Source organism: Myodes glareolus, chromosome 1 (genome assembly GCF_982192425.1).
Source record: "Myodes glareolus chromosome 1, mMyoGla1.1, whole genome shotgun sequence".
In the NCBI taxonomy this organism is placed as follows: domain Eukaryota; kingdom Metazoa; phylum Chordata; class Mammalia; order Rodentia; family Cricetidae; genus Myodes; species Myodes glareolus.
In genome coordinates this window covers 133,780,221-133,806,603 of record NC_142026.1, presented here as the reverse complement: position 1 = coordinate 133,806,603, position 26,383 = coordinate 133,780,221, and the positions used below count along the sequence as shown (strand labels likewise).

The 26,383-nt window shown below is 45.4% G+C and overlaps 1 protein-coding gene across 2 annotated transcripts in view; it reads left to right on the top strand.

Annotated features, from left to right (window-relative positions):
• Positions 1 to 26,383, top strand: part of Serac1 (serine active site containing 1) — a 38,112-nt gene that overhangs the window by 7,109 nt on the left and 4,620 nt on the right. Inside the window, exons 3-16 of one of the 2 annotated variants that reach the window (XM_048420454.3) lie at positions 1,193 to 1,229; positions 1,906 to 2,042; positions 3,709 to 3,798; positions 4,820 to 4,951; positions 5,537 to 5,658; positions 7,415 to 7,543; positions 10,383 to 10,496; positions 11,597 to 11,759; positions 15,456 to 15,606; positions 20,659 to 20,800; positions 21,601 to 21,695; positions 22,812 to 22,909; positions 23,833 to 24,015; positions 24,893 to 25,036. In XM_048420454.3, coding sequence (XP_048276411.1) covers positions 1,193 to 1,229; positions 1,906 to 2,042; positions 3,709 to 3,798; positions 4,820 to 4,951; positions 5,537 to 5,658; positions 7,415 to 7,543; positions 10,383 to 10,496; positions 11,597 to 11,759; positions 15,456 to 15,606; positions 20,659 to 20,800; positions 21,601 to 21,695; positions 22,812 to 22,909; positions 23,833 to 24,015; positions 24,893 to 25,036 — 1,737 coding nt within the window. The remainder of the gene's footprint in view (positions 1 to 1,192; positions 1,230 to 1,905; positions 2,043 to 3,708; positions 3,799 to 4,819; positions 4,952 to 5,536; positions 5,659 to 7,414; positions 7,544 to 10,382; positions 10,497 to 11,596; positions 11,760 to 15,455; positions 15,607 to 20,658; positions 20,801 to 21,600; positions 21,696 to 22,811; positions 22,910 to 23,832; positions 24,016 to 24,892; positions 25,037 to 26,383) is intronic. The other variant, XM_048420461.3, reaches the window with a different exon arrangement.

Sequence of the window (26,383 nt, the reverse complement as noted above, 5' to 3'; positions counted from 1 at the left end):
TGAGATAAGCCTAAGCTAATGGCCAAGCTTTCATAGTTGAGTTTCCATGTCCTTGTTTTGGGGCTGGCAGTGCAAAGATAGTCCTGCGATGAAGCTGGCTACAATCACCCTTATTTATTTCACGATAAACATTTATTGACCATCTGCTCTGCACTAGACGCTATTTTTCAGCCCTGAGATGACAGTGTTAATACGGTGAAGTCCCTGTCCTTAAGCTGTTTCCTTTGAAACTTTAAGATAGACCCACTGGAGTTGGGTGTGATGGAGTATGCCTTTAATCCTAGCCCTCCGGAGAGAAAGGCAGATGGATCTCTGTGAGTTTAGGGCCAGTCCCAAACATAGAAAGCAGGCTAGCCAGGATTACATAGTCAGATCCCGTCTCCCCAGACAGAACTAAGCACAAATATCTGCTGGGCTGGCAGGGCAGCTCAGTGGGAAAGAGTATTGCTGTACAAGCATGAAGATCTGAGTTCAAATCCCCAGAGCCCATGTGAGTAAGAAGCTGGATGTAATCCGGGCATGTGTGACTTCAGCCCTGAGGGTTTAGGGCAGAGGTAAGATCACTGCCTGCCTTGCTCCAGGTTCTGTGAGAGACTCTGTCTCAGCAGAATGAAGCAAAGAGAAAGATAGATACCCTCCTCTGGCCTCCATGCACCATGCTCACGCACCCATGCCTGAGAGAGGGCATACATTCACACACGCACACATTCCTATTTTTTAATTGGGGCCATGTGATCTCTGGTGCTTAAATGACCAAGTATACCACAGTTATTTGGGGGGAAAGTCATTTTACTGTTCCCACTTGACAGACAGTCTCTCTATAGAGTCTGAGAAGCTTGGTGAGCCCACCTTAGCTCTAGCTGCAGACCTTCCTGGTGGTCCACTCTGGAAGTCTGTGATTCTGCTGTACAACTGGCACGGGGACCTGCATTCCCAGTGACTTGGCTTGGGGTAGCATAACAGGAGCTTGAAGGATGAGTGTGGAAGCCATGAGCATAAGTCATATGTTTTACCCAGTGCCACCATGTAGTATAGTGACATATACTACATATAATATGTAATGTAATGTGGTACCTATATAACAACAATTTAGCTTTGGCCCAGTTATACACAAAAAGTTTACACTGTTGCCTATTTTTTGTCATACTTTTAAAAATGAAGTCACGTTGAATTTTCCTCTTTCTTTTTGAAGGGAATATAATAAGATTTACTGGATCCTTCATTTTAGGGTAAGTAGCAGTGAACAGTTAATTATCTTCGTGATGCCACTCTGGGAAATCTTAACAGAAGCCACTTAACATGGAGTAGCCATGGATGTGAATTGTCAGAATGTTGAACATGCCTTTGTAGAGGAACACATGTACTTATTTATAAAATGTGTAGTGCATTGCATGCAGTAGGTTCAAATTAAAAATGCCCTAAGTGTTTGCAGGAGAGCCGGTAAATAAGGTGTGGTAGGTGTATTTTTGTCGCAAGGGGACCATGTGTACAGACGAAAGTGTGGGTGAGTCACGTGAACATAAGGCTGAATGAAAGAAGACATCTAGTGTGAGTATTCACAGTCAGCCACACAGAACACTGTTGTTTAAGGAAGCACACACAGGTAGCACACACGTGATGAACAGCAATGACATTCTGCTTATTACTCCTGATTAGCCAGGAAGGAATGAGAGAGCACGCTTTGGGGTGCTGCTAATCTTCTATTTCTTCCTTGAATGCAATTGTGCAGCCGCTTGCTGTTAAACTGAGATGAATGTGTGCTCATAAGTATATATATGTGTACACACACATGTAAAATGATACTTTTGTGTTACTGTAGGCTGTGTTTTTAGTAAAATAGAAAACAGTTCACTATTGGGTCATATTTAGATCCTTATTTATAAGGAACTTTTTGTTTCTCTTTAGGGGTTCTTTATTTCTTACTTATGAAGTTCTGGCCCTGAAGAAATCTTTAACATTAGACACTCAGGTGGTAGAAAGAGAAAAAATGAAGTCTTATATCTATGTGCGCACAGTTCCTGCAGACAAGGTAGAAACTCACGGTAAGTTAACTCCATCTTTCTAGAGCAGAAACTAGGTGTTGAATGCAGAAATGGGTCTGTTTAGATAGAGTCCAGTGCTGACAGGGTAGGCTCAGCCTTCTGGAAGAGTCGGCAGAGCCTGTGCAAGACAGACTCCAAGAGTCTCGTTCTCTGTTCTGTTGCCATGAAGAGACATCATGACCAAGGCAAGGTTCATAAAGGGAAGCATTGACCTTGGGGCTTACAGTTTCAGAGGGCGAGTCATTGTCATCTTGGCAGGGAGGGAGCATGGTGGCGTGCAGGCAGGTGTTAGAGTAGTAACCAAGAGCTACATCTTGATCCAGAGACAGGCAGAGACTGGGTCTGGCATAAGCCTTTGAAACCTCAAAGCCCACCCCCAGTGACACACTTCCTCCAACAAGGCCACACCTCCTAATCCTCCTAATCCCATCAAGCAGTTCATTACTCTGGTGACTAAGCACTCAAATATATGAGCCTATGGGGCCACTCTCATTCAAGCCACATTAACTGATGACCGGATTTGGGGCTTCTGTGCTTCCCCAAGTCTTTAGCTCCCTCAGAACACAGTAAGAACTGGCTGAGCCCTTGTGTCTGGCCCTGCCTTCCTTCTTCAGTGGGGCCTTCAGCTCAGTTTGTTAAATGCAAATGCTTGTTTTGTCATTTAGCTCAGAGACCATCTGTAAGGGTGACTCATGCAACCAAACTCATGAAACAGGTTGAGAAGTATGAATTCAACTGTTTTACCACTCCGTGTGTTACAAAGGCTGAGCGCTCTGTGGATGCCAGTTAGGACATGCCCTTCTCAGTGCCAAGGTTGCTTGCAGGCCTCTTGCTTACTTGATAGATGTGAGATTTTAGCTCAGAGAAGAGTCTTTTCTTTAGCTCTGGGCATCCTGGTGAGGCCCCACCCCACCCTGCCTCGCAGCTGTCTCTCCTAGGATGCAGTCATGCACCTGTGAGCAGGTTGCAGCCCCTGCATGGGATGGGCTCCCCTGCGCCCTCTGACCTGTCATTATCAGCACACCACATTTACTGCTTTACCTCCCTGGACTTGAGCATCCACTGGGGCTGCTTACACTTTCAGCTGTGTAGATTGAGCCACCACTCTTAGAGTTTACCTGTCTGCCGAGGCTCAACCTCGTTTTTTTTTAATACTTATTTATTTATTATGTATACAATATTCTATCTGTGTGTATGCCTGCACTCAGAAGAGGAGACCCCATTACAGATGGTTGTGAGCCACCATGTGGTTGCTGGGAATTGAACTCAGGACCTTTGGAAGAGCAGGCAATGCTCTTAACCTCTGAGCCATCTCTCCAGCCCCTCAACCTCATTCTTAAAGCATTTTCCAAGTTCAGTTCTAGGTCAGCTATTTACAAGGAAGATTCTTCTGAATGTTAGTCAGCTTCCGTTATTCAGGAGGCTTTCTATAGTGCTGCTCTCATCTTTTCACATTGTCTCCTTGACCTTGTCCTGGAGCCCAGAGCATTCTGTGTTCCCATAGTAAATACTTGCTTTTAATAGTGACTTTAAGAGGTCACAGGTTTTTCTTTCTTTCTTTTTTTTAAATGTTCTTTGCTATTTATTAATTTTGGGACCTGGTTTATGTATTTCTTTTGGAAGTATTGGAGCGTGATATTGGTCTTACTTGCTGCCATCATTTTAGGGCTTGTTTGGCAGGCAAGAAAAGAACTTCACAAAGCAGTAAGAAAATTGTTGGCAGCATCAGCCAGGGTACTGCGGAATCCGTTTTCTGGTACGTGTAGACACATCCTCATCAGTGGGCTGGTACATGTAGACACGAGTCCTCATCACTGGTCTGGTATGTGTAGACACGAGTCCTCATCACTGGGCTGGTATGTGTAGACATATCCTCATCACTGGGCTGGTACGTGTAGACACGAGTCCTCATCACTGGGCTGGTACGTGTAGACACGAGTCCTCATCACTGGGCTGGTACGTGTAGACACGAGTCCTCATCACTGGGCTGGTACGTGTAGACACGAGTCCTCATCACTGGGCTGGTACGTGTAGACATGAGTCCTCATTGGTCTGGTACGTGTAGATGCTTGAGTCCTCATCACTGGTCTGGTACGTGTAGACGTGAGTCCTCATTGGTCTGGTACGTGTAGACACGAGTCCTCATCACTGGGCTGGTACGTGTAGACGTGAGTCCTCATTGGTCTGGTACGTGTAGACGCTTGAGTCCTCATCACTGGTCTGGTACGTGTAGACGCAAGTTCACATCACTGGTCTGGACAGTGAACCCAAGACTAAAAATGAGCACATCAAAGATAACATAGAATATTAAAAGTATACAGGTAATACTTGTAGTAAATTTAAAAAATTAATATGACAAAGCTAAGATCAAACATTTGGTCATCATCTGTATCTGCATTCAGTGCTCCATTACAATTTCTGACTAGTTACAAGTTACCATCTAATATAACAGTGAACATAAAACCATTTTGGAGCTGGGAAGATGGCTCAATCAGAAAAGTGCTTGTCCTTCATGCACGAGGATCCCAACCCAGAACCTCCATAAAAAACAGTAACTGAAGCCCATGCCTGTGGTCTCAGTCCTCGGGAGGCAGAGACAGGAGGATCATGGGGATTACTACCCAGCGAGCTTGGAGAGCTGCTTCAATGAGAGGCTCTAATTCAGAAATGGTGAATGCATATAGTGTATGCACAGAAATGTGCACATGCATCCAGTATACAGATGCACAAATGCCGCCTTAACTGTTTATATCGCCATGTCCTTTGTGTGTGCGAAGGCCCTTTCAGCACGGCTGACATAGAAGATCATGACTGCGCAGTGTGGCTGCTCCTAAGGAAGAGCCAGGAGGAGGACAGAGCCGCACGACTGCAGGCCGTGCGGGAAATGTCACAGGCCCACCACTGGCACGGTAATGAGGACCGGGCTCGTGGGTTAGCCACCTCTTGGTTCCTGCTGTAACAGAGGAGGGGAATGAGGTTAAGGAAGGGAGGAGTCAGGCAGTTTTAATATGGAAACTCTCTCTCTCTCTCTCAAACATTTGAGAAAAACTCCAGGCTAACCTGGAAGTCTGCTGATCTGGCAGTCCAAGTGTGGTTGGTAAGGCAGCTCCCAAACTGAGGCTTGTTCTACCAAAACAAGATTGGACTGTTTCACTGAGAAAAACTCCTAATTCTGAGTTACCAGTTTTCACATTTGAACTGCAGATTTTTTAAAAGGTCAGAGCATGACCTGGAGTGTTGAGAATTGTGTGATTGGTGGTAACTGTGAGGCACGTTGGGTGTTGAGCTTCCCGGGTGTGTGGTTGGTGGTAACTGTGAGCCACACTGGATGTTTAACTTTCAGATACTATAGATACAACTGACTTGGGAAAAATACTTGGGAAATTTGGGATTACAAAGTTATAGAACATTTTAAGAATTGGGGTGCTTTTATTTAATCTTGTGATAACTTTGAGTTAACCTTGCTTTTAACAAAAACTATATTTTCCCAACAGATTATCAGTACAGGGTAATTGCTCAAGCCTGTGACCCAAGGACCCTTATTGGTTTGGCACGAAGCAAAGAAAGTGATCTTCGTTTTTTTCTCCCACCCCCTCCTTTGCCATCTTTAAAAGAAGTAAGCAAGGGAGTGAAAGGTTTAGTGTGTATTTTTAGTGTGGGTGCATATAGTGATATTTCATTTGTATTTTACTGATAAAGCTTGCCTGAAGATCAGAGAGTAAAACAGCCTTACAGACCAGCAGTGGTCACACACACCTTTAATCCCAGTAGCTACACAGTTTGCCATGGAAACCGGGTGGTAGTGGTGCACGCCTTTAATCCCAGCACTAGAGAGGATTACAAGACGGGGAGACAGCTCTCACACAGTCTCATTCTGAGATTCCTAGAGGCAGGATCACCATTTCAGACTGAGGAAAGAGCCAGTGGCTGACTGTTTTGCTTTTCTGACCTTCAGGTTGAACCCCAATATCTGTCTCTGGGTTTTTATTAATCATGCTAGAGGTGCAGATAGATAGAACTGGTGCCTGACTCTGAAGAACAGGTGAACCAGATGCAGAGCCGAAATCCTAGTTTCTACAGGGCTGTGCCCCTCACGAGTGGCTGTTGTGCTGGCATTTTCTGCCTTTGTGGGTTGAGAGAGTCTGTTCTGCTAGGTTCTTCCATAGCGTGTCAGCACCCAAGAGAGAGTGCCTTGTAGTAAGTTTTTTGTTGCTGTTTTGTTTTGATTTTGATTTTTTCAAGACAGGGTTTCTTTGTGTTGAACTGGCTTTCCTGAAACTCTCTCTGTACACCAGGCCACCTGCCTCTGCCTCCTGAGTGCTGGGATTGTTTTGTTTTAAGGATTAACTATGTCTGTGTACCTAGATATGGATATGTGCACGTGAGTCCAAGTGTCCAGGGATGTCGGAAGAGGGCAACAGATCCCCAAGAGCTGGAGTGATGGGTAGTTGTGGGCCACCAGACCTGAGTGCTGGGACCCAATCTTGGGTCCTCTGCAAAAGCAATGCATGCTCCTAACTGCCAAGTCGTCCCTCCAGCCCACCTTGTTTTATAGAGCAGAGTTTTCCCATCCTGAGCACTCTTGACATCTTAGATCAAACAACATTTAGCAGCATTCCTAGACACTGCTCCTAAGATGCAAGGAGTCCCCCAAGTTGTAACAAAGAAAATTGTCTCCAGACATTGCTAACTTTGTCCAGGTGAGAACCGTGCCCAGAAGCGTGCTCAACTGCAGATGTCTTGCGTACCTTCCTTAGATGAGAAAATAAAACTGAAGCTTTGCTATAAATGATCATTTGAAAAATAGAAAAGTGAATAAGTAATTAATTATCATGAAAAATGAAATATTAACAAGCACCAGGTTTAATGATATCTTTAATTATAAAGGGTAGGGTTCATTTTAAGTCAAGCTAACAAGAAGTCCCTAAAGGTAAAAATTGAGTTACAATTTCCAACGGTCCTTTTGGTTTTTCATTTATTTTTAAGATTTTATTTTATATGTATGTGTGGTGACTGCATGTATATACTTACACTACATATATGCTAGAGGCCAGAAGAGGGCAAGCAGTCTCCTGAACTGGAGTTACAGGTGGTTGTGAGCCATCATGCGGGTGCTGGAACCAAACCCATATCCTTTGCAAAAGGCGCTAGTGCTCTTATTATTAAGCCGTCTTTCCAGCCCTTGTAATAGGTCTTTAAGTGTGACAGCAGGCAAGGCAGCGTAGAACCAGAAATAAATGATTATGTACTTCCCACAGTTCATCCTTTGTGTTACTTTATGCATGTCTTGGCGCTGACTCTTCGGGTGTTCTGTTTTTTACACTCAGTGTTGAGTGTCTGTCTGAAGACTGTGTTTTTGTCTTTCATTTCAGGATTCCTCCACTGAAGAGGAACTCAGGCATTTGCTGGCTTCTTTACCTCAGACAGAGCTCGATGAGTGTCTCCAGTATTTTACTTCCTTGGCTCTTAGTGAAAGCAGCCAGAGCCTGGCTGCGCAGAAGGTTTGTTCTATCTTATTCAGCAAATGGTTTGAGTGCTCACACGTCCCCAGGACACTATGCTGGGGCTAGCTTTCAGAACCTCAATCATTTTCCAATTACGGACTCTGTACTGTGCAGTGGGCTGCATGGGGTTGGGAATCACAGAGAAAGATAAAGAGACGTGAATAAGAAAGGTTCTGGTTATAGGAGGCCTTAACTCAGCTTTTGAGCTCATTTATTGTTTTGTGGGCATGAACTCTGGTGTTGCACCTCCAGAATCATTAGCCAGGATTGGGGTACAGCTCAGTGATAGAGTGCTTGCCAAGCATGCTCTAGACTTGGGGTTGATCCTCAGCATTTGAGTTGATACATCTAGGCCTAGGTTCGATTATCAGCCCCCACTCTTTGGATTATTGTAAGAATCTTGAATTTAGCAGATCAAACCTGCCTTCCCTTGACCCAGCCTCACCCTCTGGTCTTTCTCATTTGCTTAAGTTGCAGCCCGGCCAGCCACTCAGCCCTGAGCACTTGCTAGTGTTCCTGGGGCACACGTTGAGTCTGTTCACCCTGACTTTCTACAGCTCTTACACATCTCTGTAGCGTTGGCTTTTGTTTCTTCTTTCACTTCCTCATTGGTTTTAAAATCTCTTCCAGATTCTTGTATTAGTTCCCTGTTAGGGTCTGGTTCTGGCCTGTGCTGGTGCTGGCCTTCCTTGTGGCTGTTTTTCCTTGGCTGTGCCTTTGGACTCCAGCTTCACTCTTGGATAACCTGATTGCTTTCCAGTGAGTTCCGAGCACCATGAAGGATAGATTTGTCCCCAGGGAGCAGAGTTTTTCCTTTCCTTGAAGGTCTCTTGGTATTTACTCTCTTGAAGGAAGGAATTCTGTGGAGGGACACATACTGTAAGCAAAAATTAAATAAGCAGAAACAGAGACAGATAGAGACAGAAAGACACACAGACACACAGACAGAAAGTCTCTGTGTGGCAGGAATGGGCAGAGGCAGTCATGGCACAGTGGGCTCTGTGTTGTGGATTTTAAAGAAGTTTTTGATTCATAAAGTTGGTGGTATAGTCACGGGGTAAGATAACCTTTCCCCCTCCTACATCATGGTGGACAAGCGCTCCCTTTTATGGAATTTATTCCCATGATCCTCTAAAAAATCCTGCAAAGAGGAGGGACGTAGTCCCTTTGTTAGTGCACACGTGTGGGAAGATGCCTGGTGCCTGTCTGTGACATCAGGGACATTTAACCACAGGTAGACGTTCTGAACACCAGGGCACAGCTGCCAGAAACGGCTGTCGCTTGGCAGCCTCGCACCCAGCTCCCTTTGATGCTGCTCAAGGACCATGGTGCATCTGATAGGCTTTTGGTCAACACATTTTGTAGTTTTAAATTAAGGTTTCACACTGAAGGCTGGGGCCAGTGCTTTACATGAAGCAGAATGGAGGCTGTGTGTAGGAGTCTCTTCTCCCAGCTCCACCACTCAGTCTGTCTTCTCCGTAACACTTGATGGCAGCTTTTCCCATTCCCTCTTAGAAGCACATTCAAGTCCTACGAGCCCTGAGAAGTCATCGTCTACTCTGAACACAGATGAGGGCCTACGGGCAGTTGACATCCTCAGCCCTTGCTTCACCTCCTAGGCATTGCCGTCTCCAGTTCTAGCGCCGAGGGTTTCTCTTGATTTCTTTTTCCCCCTTAGAGCTTGTCTGTCTGTGTCTAATAGCACTTGAAACGTTTTATACATTTTCCTAGCTGCCTTAGCAAACCTTAGTAAGAACTGCTCTTGTCCCTGCCTAAAACCATCCAGAGGCTTCCTCTGCATATTAAACCAAGCCCTATGTGTTTTATGTTGAAGGCATGCATAGACTATTTACCACTATGGCTGCCTTCAGGTCGGAACCAAGGATAGCAGAACTGTCCAGTAGACAGTTGCGGGACGGAAAGCCGGTCCAGTGGCACAGGGTGTGAAGGCTGCTGGAGTTCTTTACACAGTCATGGGCCAGACTGGGCTGTAGTCTCATCAGTGTTGACTGTGCTCCTCGGGAGCACATGATGCTGTGTGTTAGCATGTCAGCACGACTCAGCATACTGGTCATAGCCTTTAGTCTCTAGCAGTACTTGCCACTCTGTTTTATCATTTGGCGTATGTGTGTATGTGTACATATGTGTACATGTGTGTACCCATCTCAATATCAGGGATCTTTGGCTATTTCTTTCCACCTTATTTTTTGAGATGGTGTCTTGTTGAATCTGCAGCTTGCCAATTCATCTAGATGGGCTGGCCAGCAAACTCCTGGGATCTGGGTGTGCTCCCCCTCTCATACCCAGAACTGAGGTCACAAATGTGCACTGCCTACCTGTTTTTTATGTGGTAGCTGGGGCCTGAACTGGGCCTGTTAGGCGTGTGCAACAAACTGAGCTGTCCCTCAGCCTCCTAGCTCTCCTTACTCTCACACACAAGCTTCACTTTCAACTGGGAAGAATTAAAAGCCACCATGCCTTTAATATTTTTGTTTGGTAGTGCTTTTCCATTAAAAACTTACTAGTTTTCAGTTGACTCCGTTACCATAATCTGTATGAGTTAGTAAGAACTGGGGATGACAGTGGAGCATTTGGACCAGTGGGTGAGAATTGAGTTTGCAAGGAGAGGACAGGAATGAAGATGGGAAAGGATGTCAGAATTGTCCCAGGAATCCCCTGATGTATTTCCTATTCTAATAAACAATAGAGGTGTGCATAGCATTCTCTTTAAGTTCTCAAAGTACCCTGAACATTTATGTATTTGAGACCCTGATTTGCATGTATTACCCAGGGTTAGCCAGCAGCTGAGTCTGTAAACCCTTTGTCCTAACTTCAGGGAGGACTGTGGTGCTTTGGAGGAAATGGGCTTCCTTATGCAGAAAGCTTTGGAGAAGTTCCCTCGGCCACGGTGGAAATGTTCTGCTTGGAAGCTATAGTAAAGCATTCAGAGGTAAATTGCATTCCAAAATATGGCTTATCATAGTTGCTTGGACACAAATTTGGGAGGGAGAGAGGTGGAGATGAGGATCTCAGGGGAGTAATCTATAAATATGACCAAGTACTTTGTATGCAGGTATAAAATTCTTCATTAATAAAAATATTATATTTAAAACAATTCCACTTTTAACTGTTAGAAATAATATGTATGATATAGCACCAATACATGACTTTCATTTTTATTACATATTTAATTTTTAAAAAATTTTATCACATTCATTTTTTTGTATGAGTATTTTGCCTGCATGTGTGTCTATTTACCATGTGCATGCCTGAGGCCTTTGGAGGCATTGGATTCTCTGGAACTGGAGTTACAGTGATGAGCCACTATGTAGGTGCTGGGAATTGAACCTAGATCCTCTGAAGGAATAGCAACTTAACTGCTGAGCCATCTCTCCAGTCCCTTATTACATATTTTAAACAGTTTTTAATTGCATATAAAGGAAGCAATCCATGCTATAACATGACATTTATCTTTGAGGCATATCTCCTTTGCCCAGATCATTTTACACACAGTATCAGATGGCTAATGTGTATAAGATATCTGTAGAGAGACAGCGTCAGACGGCTAACTCCATAAGACATCCATAGAGAGGAAAGGGAAATACTGAATGGCTGTGCAGCTGAGTTATAAGTACTGGTGATTTGGAGGTATTTTGGCTTAGTGATTGTCACGGTTTGCTTATTTATTAGACAGCATCTTGCTATGTATGTATCCCTGTGTATAAGCATCACCTGGGGAACATGTTTGACACAGTGTCCAATTGCCCGTGATATTTAAGCTAAGCAAATCTGGTGTGGGGTGCAGGAATTACTACTGCCACTGGCATCCTTATCCACATCTGCAGAAGCCCTGTCCAGGGTTCTGAGCTCGCTAACTGTAACTTAGAGCGTTAGACCTGACTGAAATGCGTGCCTATATTTAGTCATCTTTGATTCCCACCTGTGGAATGGAAACGAGGCAGGAATAAGAGGAACTGCGGCATTGCAGCACAGAGGGGATGTGGGGACTCACCAGTGCGATGTAACGGGGGCTCTGTTAACTTGTGCTAGATACCCTCACACTGTGACCACATTGAGGCAGGCGGGGGCCTGCAACTACTGCAGAGACTCTACCAGCTTCACAAGGACTGCCCCAAAGTACAGAGAAACATCATGAGGATCATTGGAAACATGGCCTTGAACGAGCATCTTCACCCTGCCATAATCCACTCAGGTAACAGCTTTGTGTGCACCAAGGATGCTGGGTCGAGCCCCTGTTCTCCCGCCACCTCACCTCATGCTACATTAATTTTTCAGTAGACTTAAAACTCTTAGGATTTTCTTGGGTCCTTTACAGTATGTTGTTTGGGTAGCGACAGGGATTGCGAGGGTTTCCAGTTCCACACTGAGGCGTCAACATGGAGAGCCGTCCTAGGTGAGCAGACTTTGACATGAAGATCATTGAATTGTTGATGTGGTTTAGTTAACCAAGAGGCAGACAGTAAAGCCCCACTGTAGAACTAAAGCATTTCCTCTGCAGCCTGTGCTCCTGGGAGGAGACGCACATCTGCCGTCTTCCTTTCTCACTTGCTTTCCTCCTTCCCTCCCTCCTAGCAAGATGAGCTCATGGATTTCTCTTCAAAAAGTTTTTAAGCTTTATAATTTATTACTGTACTTAATAAACCAGTGCTGAATTATCTCATCTTTGGTTAGTGGGGGCCCAGAAAACTGATACACACATTATACATATGGTGTGTGTGTGTGTGTGTGTGTGTACGTACCTGTATTAGTTACTTTGCTGTTGCTGCCATAAAATATCATGACCAAGGCACCTTAAGGAAGAAAATGTATTTGACTTACAGTTCCAGAGGGATGGGAGTCGTCATGGCAGGGATACATGGCAGCAGGAGAGGAAGCTGAGAGCTCACACCCTGAGCTGGAAGCAGGAAGCAGGGAACATGAACTAGGTGTGGAAGAAGACTATAAACAACCAGAGCCCACGCCCATTGTAGGCATTTCCTGACAAAGCCATACCTCCTAACCCCCACAAACAGTACCACCGGCTCTCAAATATATGAGTCTATAGAGCCATTCTCATTCAGCACATTATAGCACATACGTAAGCATATATACACATATATACAGAATCCATACTGTCCTGGCTAGTGTTCTGTGTCAGCTTGACACAAGCCAGAGTCACCAGAGAAGAAGTCGCAGTTGAGGAAGTGCCTCCATGAGATCCAGCTGTAAGGCATTTCCCATTAGTGCTCAGTGGGGGAGGGCCCAGCCATGGTGGGTGGTGCCATCCCTGGGCTGTTGGTCCTGGGTTCTATAAGAAGGTGGGGTGAGCAAGCCATGCTAAGCAAGCCAGTAAGCAGCTCCCCTCCATGGCCTCTGCATCAGCTCCTTCCTCTAGGTTCCAGAGTTCCTGTCCTGACTTCCTCCAATGATGGGCTATGATCTGGAAGTGTAAACCAAATAAACCCTTTCTTCCCCAGCTTGCTCATTGGTCACGGTGTTTTGTTGCAGCAACGGTGACCCTAACTAGGACACATGTACATACGTACATACATATACAAACATTATTCATACATAAATGAGATAGACACACATATACCTTTGTACACATATATATTAGAAACTATGACTCGACCCTTAAGTGTCTTTAGATCAGCAGATGTTATTATTGTTGCTTTTTTTTAAAAAAAAAAAAAAAAGATGGGGTCTTACTCTGTAACCCTGCCTGGGACTAAAGGCATGCATGAATATTTTGGCTGTATGTAAGTCTGTGCACCACATGCATACCTAATGCTATAGAAGCCAGGACCTGGGACTGGAGTTACAGATAATTGTGAGCTGCCTTGAGAGTGCTGGGAATTGAACCTGCTCCTCTGGAAGAGCAGCCGGTGCTCTTAACCACTAATCTGTCTCCTCAACCCCAGGCCAGCAGATTTTAATTTTAATAAAATCAAATCCAGAAATCAGAAAACCTGAGAAGCGTGAAATGGCCCAGACATTCACCTTTTGGAACGAAATATGACCTCTGTCACATCCGTGAGTTTTGACAGCTCTTAGAAAGTATCAGAGCCATGGTTTTTCTTCCCTCCTTCGTGTTGTGAGTGTTCATTCCCTCCTTCTCCTCCCCGCCTCCAGGCTGGCCTTGGACTCACTCTAGCTGAGGGTGGCCCTGGACTCCTGATAATCTTGCCCTCCCCCACTGAGTGAGGACTCACGGCCATGTGGCACTATTTTTTTAAAAAATTAGCTTTTTAAGATACAAATTTTTATCACAGATTTGAGCCTCACTTGTTTGTTCGAGCTGTAATAAGATTTCTAGTTTGTATATGTGAGAAGCCTGGGCCTTTGGACAGACCCAGAGGACAGCTGCTAGCATGTTCTGCTGCTGCTGTTTGTTGCAGATGTCCTGAGGATCCATGGGCTGGGAGGGCAGTCCCATTAGTAACAACGTATTATTCTCAAACACTGCCAGGACAGATGCCGAGTGTTCTCAGTACTAGAAAATGGTGTGTGCAGCGATGCACACTGAACACACTTTAGGACAATACAGTGGCTCATGGGGTTACTCACTAGATAAGGATTCTTGCTGCCAATCCTGATAATGTGATTTCTGTCCCCAGAACCTACATGGCTGAAGGAGAAAACTGACTCCACAAATTGTCCTGACCTCCAAATGCACCCATGCCCTCACATGCATACAAAGTAAAAATCATGTTGCATGCCGCTGCTCTCAGACACAATTTTTATTTGTAAAGTAAAATATAAAGTATGCAGTGGGGGGTGGAAAGATGGCTCAGCCATTATAGGCTAAGGCTCATGACCAAAAAAGACAAAAAAGAAATATAATCAAGAGAAGAAGTGAAAAATTCACAGAAGAAAATGAAAGTTGCTGTTTCTGTCAGACTACCCCGGCCCTCGTATGGCAGCAGTCTTTAGTTTTGCTCATTAACTGATGTTTGGGCCGCATTCTGAGGGGAGATGTGCACCTGCTCCGTGGGTAGCCCAGCTGTGGAGTGGGAAGGGACGCATGAGGGTGCCCTCATGTAAGTCGGGTGCTGATTGGTGGCACAGGGCTGGGGAGCATCAGAGCTTCAGTAACTCCACAGCGCATAAAGTCTCTGACCTCAAGGCCCATATTCTGCTTTAAGTCATGTGTGTGTGTGTGTGTGTGTGTGTGTGTGTGTACGTGTACATATGAAATACAAGTAGGTATTTGCACATACTTAAGAAGATAGATACAGCAAAAACAGTTCAACCTGCCTTTTTTTCAGAGCCCACTTCCACTCACCTGCCTCCTGAGGTCATGACCACTGATGAGCTGGTGTCCTGTGTCTCTCCAGACCTTTGTGTTCTTGTGTCTGTGTGTGCACACATGCACTTTCATACATATGTATGAAATCATACTGTTATTCATACTTCTCTTTGTTTTTTTAATAATTTTTAGAAATAATAGTATTTTTCCTTTCTGAGCTCTAGGTTTGATAAGGATTTTATCAAATTCACTAAGAAATTGTTCCCTTATTTGTAGTCAAGGCTGTTGGTATGCTTGCTGTTCTTCATACCAACCCGCTGATTTTGAGAGAGCCCTCCTCAGGGCAGATCCATCACGGCATTTCATCCTCTTGGGACCTCGCCTGTGGTAACTGCCTTGTGTGTTTCATTTTCTCTTAGGAAGAGGCCTCTTGCACACTTCCCTACTTGAGCTCCCTCAGAGGGTCTGGTTGAGGTATCACAGCTCAGTGCTTTGGGACTCTGAGGTTCTCAGTACACAATCACGCTGGGGTGTTTCCACCTCCCCACCCAGGCGGACACTTGAGACTGGCCTCCCTCTCTCCTGTTCGAACTTGAAGCATCTCTCTACAGTCTGAGACCAGTTTGCACCATTGCTTAGGATATCTGTTCTCTTCCTCAGGCTGGGTTTCTATAATGGCAGAAGCTTTGAAATCATACCACATCATGGAGGCTTCCCATGCTGCCAGAACCCTGGCCAATCTAGACCGAGAAACTGTGCGTGAGAAATACCAGGATGGGGTGTACGTTCTCCATCCCCAGTGTCGGACCAGGTGAGCGTCACGTGGACTTAAATGATCTTTCTTTTAACTGGAAAGCGATTTTATTTGCTATTGAGGTAGAAGGAAAGACTTAGAGATCCAAGGGAAGTCATAGCGCGCATCTCTGCGGGCTGGCCATCCCTCTCCCGTTCTCCAGCCTAGCTGTGTGCTCAGGACGAGGGAGGAGCTGTGCAGGGAAGGTTCACACAAAGCAGTCCCCAGTCATTGCAGCCAAGACCTTCCCCAGGGCTAGAGAGGACGAATGGAGAGCCCCAGGAACAGGACCCCCTGAGGGGCTTCCTTGCCTACAGGCCTCCTTCACCTGTGGCATTTTTTAAATCAACCTGGGGATTAGGATGTTTCTTTGAACCAAACTCCAAGTCTCTTCTCAGAGGAAATTAAAAATGGCAGTCGGTTCCCCCATCTCCACCAGCTCCTTCAGTCTGACTGCAGGGGATGCTGCAGAGGCAGGTGACAGCAGCCACTGATGGGGCCCCTCCCCCTGCCTCACAACACTCCTTTCTGGGGGAGCTGCATTCCACTCTTCATATGGGAGTGAGGCCAGAGGAGAGGCAGGATGAGAAACAAGGGCCCCAGGAGCAGAGCCAGTGCTTTGTGTGGAGGAGCCAGGATGAGCAAGCACCCTCACCACAGGAGACCTGACAGATTCAGAGACTCAGGGCCACTGAAGGTAGCTGTGTAACCATCACCTGGATCCAGGGTCCCCTTACAGAAGAACCTTTAAAAAAAAAAAGCCTCTGCAAAAAGAAAAACAGATTTCTTGGTTCCCTCTGACTGGCAGATAAACAGTTACGATGACCGCTGCCGTCCCGAGTTGAGTGTGAGTGATGGAGGCTTGGCTTCATGTTGCCTGGGATAACATGTCCAAAGTCAGCTTCTTATGGCCACAAAACAAGAACACAGTCACAAATACATACATACCCAATATTCTGGTGGGAGCATCAGGTGGGTGGGGGATAGAAAAGCAGAGAAAACTCCAGAACGAGTTCACCATTACCTGGTGACATTGTAGCTTTTGATTGGTAGAAGCATTAGGCCTGTTTGGAGGCCTTCAAATCAAATCAAATCATTATGTTTTTTTCTCACACTTTTTGTAAAAACAACAACAACAAAAACCAAAGACAAAAAAAAAAACAAACTAACAAATGCATTTGTTTTTAAAAGTATCCACAAAAGACCGAAAAAGGAAAGCTGAAGATGAACCCCCAGTGGTGTAAGGGAGAGTTTGGTTCTTGTTTAGGGTTCATAAGTGGAAGGAGAAAGCCCAGCAAAGAAAACTGAGGTCCTCGGGTTTAAAGGTCGGCTTGGTTGCAGAGGAACAGAAGCTGTGCTCTCTCAGCAGAGGAGCAGAGGCTGTGCTCTCTCAGCTGCCTTGCTCGTTGTCACTGGGAGGTTGGGTTTAGTTGTGTGTCCGTCAGGATGGTACTAGCCTGTAACCATAGAAGTGCAGCCACACACCTAAGTTCTCTGACCTTTGCCTGTTGCACACCTTGGGTCTCATGTCATTTGCCAGGGTGAATAAACTCTCTTTAGAACAGAATCTTATTTTAGCATACAGATCCTCACTTCAAAGAATTACCTTTGGTTTCAGCCTTATTTTAACCAAAAACTAATTTAACATTTTATCCTTATTTCTCAGACTTGATGGTTCCTTTCTGCCTTATTTTTCTAAAAAAAACAAAAAAACAACAAAAAAAAAACTTTTGAGGTTAGAAAACCATTTTCTTGACATGTAAATTAGTTAATTAGAAAACACTTGAAGTCCAAATGCCAGAGGTACTGCCTTTGATGAAAAGCATGGTCTTTCTTTTGGATCCACAAGGCAACCAGAAGGCTAAAGTCTGGCATCTCTGCCTTCACTGTGTCTCCTTCCTCTGGGCCAGACTCCTGCCCTCCTAGGCCTGTTAATGCGCATTGGGGAGCCTACCCAAATTAACTCATCCCCTTCCGTGTGTGAAGGCACTGTGTGTGTGCCTGTGTGCTAGTGTCCTAAGTCACTGTGTGTGTGCCTGTGTGCTAGTGTCCTAAGTCACTGTGTGTGTGCCTGTGTGCTAGTGTCCTAAGTCACTGTGTGTGTGCCTGTGTGCTAGTGTCCTAAGCTTCCAGTTACCTTGCACTCCGAGGACAGCAGAGCCCTTGGGGCCACCTAGATGAGAATGGGCATCCCTGAGGGTGGGGCTGTACTGTGGAGTCTGAGTAACCACCTCCTGAACTGGTGTCTCCTCAAGTAACAAGGACTTAGATTGCCTGCCTTGTAGACCTCAAACTCAGTGATCAGGACCACACCTTGGCCAAGATGCTTTAGTTTGTAAACTTCTTGTCTCTTTGTCCCAGATTTTCTTTAACGCTCACGTCAGTGCAGGACTGGTGGACTTTGGGGTACAGGAGTCCTTCACTAGTCCTTCCCAGTGCTGCAGATGGAATGTTGGTGTCACATGAGGACAGTGGCTGCGCCTGGCTTGGCGGTGCTCCTGGAGCTCAAGCTTTTGTCCCGAAATCCCCACCCCATGATAAACTAAAAGGCATTTGAGCTAATCTGGGGTGACCACTTACTTGAGCTAATTTGAACTGAATGCTTTTTAGGGGAACATCATGCATGTGTACCATGTATCTAAATAGTACACGGAAGTGTCTACATTGGTAAATCAAGATGATACAGCCTTTATGTTAAAACTTATAAAGTAAATTTACTAGTTGAAAAAGAGGCGAGAATCTAAGTTTTCAACAAAATGAATTAGAATCACTCTTGATTAAACTCTGAAATCTTATTCTTGCCATTTTCTTAAGCAAACCTCATTGTTACCTAGATTTAAAGTATATCTTTTGTATTTTTCTTAGTTTCATTCCAGTTTAGTAATGAAATTCTTACATATTTATACTGTAGGGAGGATGAACTTGAGACAGTGGCCTTCCCGTGCTCAGAGAAAGAGAACGAGTAGGAAAACATCACCTGGATAACTAGACCAAGAGACAAACCCTCCTTACTGTGGTCTCGAAGAATAAGAACTGTACTGGCTGGTCTTGTGTGCCAGCTTGACAAGCCAGAGCCGTGGGAGAAGGAGCCTCAGTTGTGCCTCCATAAGATCTAGCTATAAGACGTTTTCTTAATTAGTGATTGGTAGGGGAAGAACCAGCCCATTGTGAGTGGTGCCATCCCTGGGCAGTTGGTCCTGATTTCTATAAGAAAGTAGGCTGAACAAGCCATAAGGAGCAAGCAGGCTGAGCAAGCCATGAGGAGCAGGGCAGTAAGCAGTATCCTCCATGGCTATCAGGTCCTGCCTCCAGATTCCCTCCCTGCTTGAAATTTCTTCTGTCCTGACTTCCTCCAGTGATGGGTTGTGATCTGGACGTATAAACTGAATAAACCCTTCCCCCTTTGTGTTGTGTTTCATCGCAGCAATAGAAACCCCAAGATAGGAACCAACCAACAAAAATCATGCACAACAATTACATGAAATTAGCAGTTATTATGAACACAGAACACACACTACAATTACAGTAAACCAGAACACACCCAGCATAAACCCCACAGAAAATGTCCCCGTGTCTGTGAGATGTAAGAGGAGCCCAAGGAAAGACACAGTGGTGGAGAGGTGATGCCTCGTACACAGACTTGTGTGAACACCTCTGGCTGTTTAGGAGCTACCTGCAGGGAGGGAGGGAAATGTCAAGTCACCCTGTTCTTTCGTGGGTCAGTGAAGCAATCAGTAATTCTGAAAAATCCCGGAGGGCCCTGAAAGCTGGAATCCAGGAAGGGCAGGCACTGTCTGGACCCTCCTCTTTTTAGCTCACCTCATCTTCTGTTCCTCTTGCGGGTCAATAGAGTGAGGAGCTATAAAAGGAGGAGACATGGTCAGATGTCTGGAATCTTCAGGACTCATCTAGGATTTGGATACAGTCTCCAAAAGTTTCCTGTTTTTAACATCTTTTAGAAAAATTGGTAGTTTCCTAAACTCTCAGGTTTATTCTAAATTAGCAGTTTTATTACTTATGATTTTTACTTCTGCCTAGGACTTTTAGTGTATACACACACACACACACACACACACACACACACACACACACGAACTTTGGAATGTCAAATGGTTCCCATGTTTTTTCTTTTTCTTTCTTTTTTATTTTATTTTATTTTTTTATTTTTGAGACAGGACTTCTCTGTAGTTTTAGAGCCTGTCTTGGAACTAGCTCTTGTAGACCAGGCTGGCCTTGAACTCACAGAGATCAGTCTGCTTCTGCCCTCTGAGTGTTGGGATTAAATGCATGCACCACCACCGCTGGTTCCCTTGTTTTTTAAATTAATGTAATTACTAAACATTAAGCCAGCTGAAGTACAAAATGATAATTTTCTATAAACATTTTCTCTTTCCTTGCATTTCTGTTCCCCATTTTAGTCTTTTATCCCTCTTCCCTGAACATGGTAACCTTCTATGCTAGCTGGTGGGATTTGAGTTTGGATGAGATTTACAGGCTTATGGGAGCAGCTCCCTTTCGCCTCTTCTGAGATTGCATCTTCCCATCCTGACTCAGGTTGTCCTGCCTGCTATGACAATGTGAGGGAGGTCAAGGTACTGGGTGTGTCTTTCTGGCTGAGTCAGTAAGTTTCCTTCCAACCCTGGAATGAGGTGTGCTGTCTTGGGTTTCCTCATGAGGCCGCTGCATGTCTACAGAGGTCCCCTGACATTTCTCATGTGCAGTGGCTGCCATTATATTAGCACATCTTGTCTAATTTCTTAGATGCCTTAGTTGGTTTGTGGAATGCTTTCATAGCCTCATTTAGAGGGTAGCCTCGTGGTGGCCTCGCTCACATGTGGATCACGGTTCACTATAGTTGCTCTGTTGGTCTGCCGGGCTAAATGCCCGGAGCAATGAGTGCTGTCTTTGTCACATCCCAGGATTCCTCAGCAGCCCATGCTGATAGCATTTGCCCTAATTCAGTCTCCTCTGTCATGTCAGCCTGCCTAAGCCCTCCAGGGAGTGCCGCGGAGCTTGTCACAGTAGTAATGCATTTACTCTGCTTCTTTTTAAAACTCTCTTCCCTCTTAGTCAGCCCATTAAAGCCGATGTCCTTTTTATTCATGGCCTGATGGGAGCAGCATTTAAAACCTGGCGCCAGCAGGACAGTGAACGGGTTCTACTGGAAAATGCTTTTGTGGATGAGGACAGGTATACTACGTGCTGGCCTAAGGTAAGGAGCCATGGCTGTGACTGTCACCCATGGCCTAGCACCGGCACTGCCGGCCCTGCATTGTGTACTTTCTGTTAGGGTATATTCTGTGCCTCTTGAATAATACTCCATGAGTGATAAAGTACGAAAAGAGTGTAATAATTCACTTTGCTTCATAATTTAAAAGATAATACAGCCATAATTTACTTGTACTAGCCAACTTTATGACCTTAATAATTATAAAGGTAGAAAGATTTGGATAACGTAATCTCCTTTGCAATTCTTTGATTTCTTTTTCCTCCAAAGAGCCACAGCTCCAGAATGAGTTCATGGGGTGAAATTGTTCAAAGTCTGTGCAGAAGAATGCTGTGTATGAGTGGTTTCCAGGGCTTTTCTCCCACCCACTTCCTAGGGAAGAATAGCATGCTCTTCTCTCTATTGATGAGGTCTGGGGATGTTAACTTCCAGCTCCCAGAGACAAACACAGCATTAGTTTCCAATTCTCAGGTCTCAGTGCATTACAACAGAAAATACAGTCTGTTCTGAGACAATAGCTTTCTACTAACTGCTGAAAGCTTCCAGAATAAGTCTTGATTTTGGCAAATAAATGGTGTTCTCATACCTTCACTTGCCTTTGTTATAAATATTGATGGCATTTTATGGCTTACCAGCATCTCCAGCGAGCACCTCCACCTCCAGTGTATCCCAGTGGCCTCTGTACTGTCTGTTGCAGGAGGCCTTTGGTTGCACAAAGCAATTACTAGGAAGTAACTGGATGGGGAAATGCATGCGTATGCTCAGAAACGTTTTGTTTTCTCTAGACATGGCTAGCAAAAGACTGTCCTGCGCTTCGCATCATATCTGTGGAGTATGACACCAGCCTCAGCGACTGGAGAGCCAGGTGCCCCATGGAGAGGTAACATCAGAGGGTAACTAGACGGTCAGATGGGAAGGGCTCAGGCCGCAGTGGGTCCTCTGCCATCACAGGCAGGTTTATCTTTCGAACAACGTTGGGAACTGAGCACAGGTGTTTGCATGTTGGCAGACACTCCAGTCCCTACCAGTGTTGTCTTCTTCCTTCCAGGAGTTTGCTTGCATTAAGTAATAAGTAGTAGAAAGATGAGGCACAGCATTGTGCTGAGCTCCTGACCTGCCTCATGTAACTGTAGCGGTATAGGACCCCAAGTCTTGGTCACAGTCTTCACTACTGCTGAGTAAAACTGATAGTTCTTGTGTCCTCATGACCATCCTGGCTGAGGGCAGCTCAAGGAGAAAGATGCCACGCACTTGTGGCCTGTGTCCCTTCTGTGTCCTAAGGAGCAGCGAGCGCCTTCCTGGGGTCCAGGACCTAGATAGCCGAGTCCCAGCCCAGCTCACTGCAGTGTGGGCAAGTCACCCAGGGTCTGTGCCGCTTTCCTGAGAGAGCAGAGCTAGTTGGTGACACAGCATGCTGTTTGATGAGCAGAGCCCACATGGGTGCCAACAGAGGGGCACCCAGCCCACCTTTGTCTCCCAGAAACAAAAGGTGTTAGAGTTGAAGAGAATGAAACCAGCAGACTGCGAAGCTTGAAGTCAAGTGAGTCTGAAATCACTCACTGTGGAGTCTGATGATCATTTTCTAGTGTTTAGTGCATAAATCCAGGGGTGAAAGGTTGATGTCCATGGCATAAACAAAGTAGGAATGAACTGAGTCAAGTCTCCGGGACATTTTATTGTCAAGCCATGGATGTCCCCCATACTTAAGTATTTAGGGCACCTGGGATGAGACCCATGTTCAACCTGTAAGAATTGCCAGATCCATGTGATATTCAAAAAATGTGTGCTTAGTGTATGAGTGGCCTGCTGTGGGCTTAGATAGTCCTAACTATTGAGTACTAATAAGTTTCAGATAGAGAATAAAATTGGCATAGCCTGCATTCCAGAGTGTGAGCCAGTAGCACTGAACAAGCAAACGTTCTTGTCTTAGAAAGTTAGGTAGCAAGATTTGGAGGATGGTGCCTCCCGTCATACTTGCTGTTTTCGTTTTGTTCAGAAAGTCCATTGCATTCAGAAGCAACGAACTTCTCAGCAAGCTCAGAGCTGCTGGTGTTGGGGATAGGCCAATGATTTGGATATCACATAGCATGGGAGGTAAGGATGGTTTCATCTTCACAGAGTGACCATCATGAGGTGGTTGTCAAGGTTGCGGCCAACTCAAAGTTCCGCATCTGTCTGTTTTACTTAACTAGTCTCCCCACCCCAAGTTAATGTTTTAGCTAAGCGGTTTAAAGTTACTACTCTCCTTCCATGCTATTTGTTCTTCTAGAAGGGGACAGGTACTAACAAACTGTGTGGGAGGGCATAGATGGTTTCACATGGTCATTATGAGTCAGCGTCATTACTGTGGGCTGTTGACCAGTTAGACTCAGTTAAGCTAGCATTCCCGGGGGCTTCGGGGGCTTCCCTTTCTTCCCATCCATGCCTTTTCCACATTGTCAGCTCTGCTGTTGCCTGGCTGCTGTGCGTGGAGGCCTGCCCTTACTTTAGCTGCATGCCTTACTGCTGCCCTCCCATAAACCAGCTCTCAGCTTTCTCCATGACCTTGCTTAAGGCCCTTGCCTACCGAGGCTAACAAAGTGCTTGATTGTGACTTAGCAAAAAGCCATGGTTAAGGCTCAGCCTGAGAAAGGTGCTTTTGCTTCTCAAAAAGTCCAGTCACCGTCCCTGGTGTCTTTTATTCCCAGGTCAGAGGACGTGGTTAGGCGTTCATGGGTGCCTTTCCCATAGCAGCCGCTTTTCCTTGGCAGGACCTGAGACTTTGTACTGCAGCTCTTCTGGGGTGGGCTTGATGGCTTAGGCAGGGCCGGACTCTCCTCACCGAGGCAGTGGAGTCTGTGAGAGAAGGGTCTGCACCACAAAGCCATCTGCGGACTGTTTGTAGACTCACACTCATAATTCTATGTAGTATCATTACTATAAAGGCTTTTTTTTTGTATAAAGGAAATTATTGGAATTTTAGTACATCTCTGTCTAGGAAGGAAACCACTTACACTCTCTCTCTTCACCGTGGCTAGGTCTTCTTGTCAAAAAGATGTTGTTGGAAGCCTCTAAGAAGCCAGAACTGAGCTCTGTCATAAACAATACCAGAGGAATGATTTTTTACAGTGTCCCTCACCACGGATCACATTTGGCTGAATATTCGGTTAATATTCGATATCTTCTCTTTCCTTCTTTGGAAGTCAAAGAACTCAGCAAGGGTAAATAAAGCTCTCCGTTGTGAAGGGGATTGCGCTTGTAGAACATCAATATATGGAAAGGGGAAAGCAATCAGTTTCTTCCTTAAATATACTCCCTTATTTTTAAATTCGCATACAGCTTTTAGCTTGGGTTTGTTTTCCTTTGATAGCGCTTTTTTTGTTTTGACCGACTATCTACTCAATCATAATTGTAATTTTTATGTTATCTCAAGTATTCAAACTTAGACAAATTATGGTTTTTCTTCAAAGCTAGTACACTGCCTTTTTCATGAGTTTGGAAAATCATCAGCTGTCAAAACATGCACAAACTGTTGTGAGCACAGTGTGTACTTGTCATCAACACCAATTCTTGCCTGACATGATTTGTCCTAGAGAACACTGTGTGCACAGAAGAATGTGTACTCTGCCACTCTGGACAGAACGTCCTGAGAATCCACGTTAGGCCCAGTCACTGTGTGTTGTTTTCAGCTTCTTCTCAGGATAACCCTAGCGTAGTGGAAAGTAGGGTCTGGATGCCTCCAACTATGTTGATCTGTCTCTGCACTTAGGTCTAATATATTTTTTACACAATTGGGTGGTTCCATGTTGGATGCGTGCATATACAATCATTACATGTTTTTTGCTGAACTGATCTTCCTACCTTAAATGATCCAGTTAACTAAAAATCTCAGAGATGCCCAGCAGTTTGGATTTTTAGTTAATTCCATGTATAGTCAAGTTGACAACCAAGAATAGCCATCCCCTCAGACCTGTTGAGCTTCTCTCCTGCCTGAGTTCGCTGTGAGTCAGAATTTTAACATCCTCTGAGTAGAAATGAACGCCTTTTGTCCTGAGCTGAGCGATGGGATGTCACAGTCTCTCTCTGTGTGCTTTACAGATTCTCCTGCACTTAAGGCGCTACAGGATGACTTTGTGGAGTTTGCGAAAGACAAGAACTTCCAGGTGCTGAATTTTGTAGAAACACAGCCAACGTTTATCGGCAGCATGATTAAGCTACATATAGTGCCCGTGGAGTCAGCAGGTACTCACTCTGGAGGCATGCAGCTATTGGATGCCTACTTGATGGGACCCAGCATTTAGTAGATGCCAGTTTTTATATCCAGTGTCTTAGGGATATATAGGAGAGAGTTTGATAAAAATCCAGAGTCTAAGTTCATTATACTTTTAGCATCAGATTGAAATCCCTGTGCAAGCACACAGCCTGAGCCCCCATAGATCGGACACCAGCTAGTTGGCAGGCTCTGAGGCACCAGCGGTAGGACCTGCATTGAGGAGGTGACCAAGCACTTCTCTAGGCTTGAAAAGGGGCGTGTGTTCAGCAAATCGATAGCTGCAGAGAAACCTTAAACCAATAATAAATGTAAAAGTTTTAGTACATCTAGGCTATAAAAGTTTGGAAATTTTGGTAATAGAAGATGTACAGGGAATATTCAAGCAGGAAATAATTTAGAAGAACCTAATGCTAAAGTATGGGCAGATGGGAGTAATGCCTGCTTCTAGTGGAGACTCTACTTCCACACTCTCTTTAGAGCCTCCCGACAACTGCTCTCTGAAGGGCCTCCCGACTGACCGCGTCTCTTGGCACTCCTTTCTGAGGCTGGCTTAGGTCCTGTCCTGATAGCTCATGGCAGTGGCAAGCTCTTAGCGACCAGGGACAGCTTGTCTCAGCAATGACTCGGGGTACCAGGGACAGTGTGCTTGCCTCAGCCAGGACTCTTGGTTTGCATAATGAGCTTTGTCCTCATCTCAGTATGCACCACAGCAAAGCAGCTACCTGAAGATTTCCAAGCATGGCTGCCAGATGTCTAAGGTTGCTTTAGACCGCAGAGCCAGCCTCCTAAGCAGCTGCTTGTAGCACCATAGCTTTGTCCCCGTAATTCTGACTGTCCTCTTTATTGCCCTCCTCCCTCCGCTCAGTGGTGACTCATTGGCATCTCTTGTTAACCTGCATCCAGGTGGACTTGCCAGACTGAAACAGCAGATACCCTTCTGGTCCCCCAAGAAATTAAATATTGAAGTACTAAATCCTGCTCATCCTTCCCCCCTCCATGCACATGCACACGCACACATGCACACGCGCGCACACACACACACACACACACACACACGCACACGCACGCACACACACACGCACACGCGTGCACACACACACGCACGCACGCACACACGCACACACGCACACACGGATGGTTTGTATCAGCCTGCAGGCCCAGGGTCGTCTCTGCAGTGCCAGTGCTCAGGCTCTGCTTGGACGCATGAAACTGGAGGAAAAATAGAAACTGAGACTTCCACTCGCTGGGCACGGAGTCGAGTTCCGCTCAGGCAAACTTGGCATCCCTTTGCTTTACTGATACTTCTGCTTTCTTCA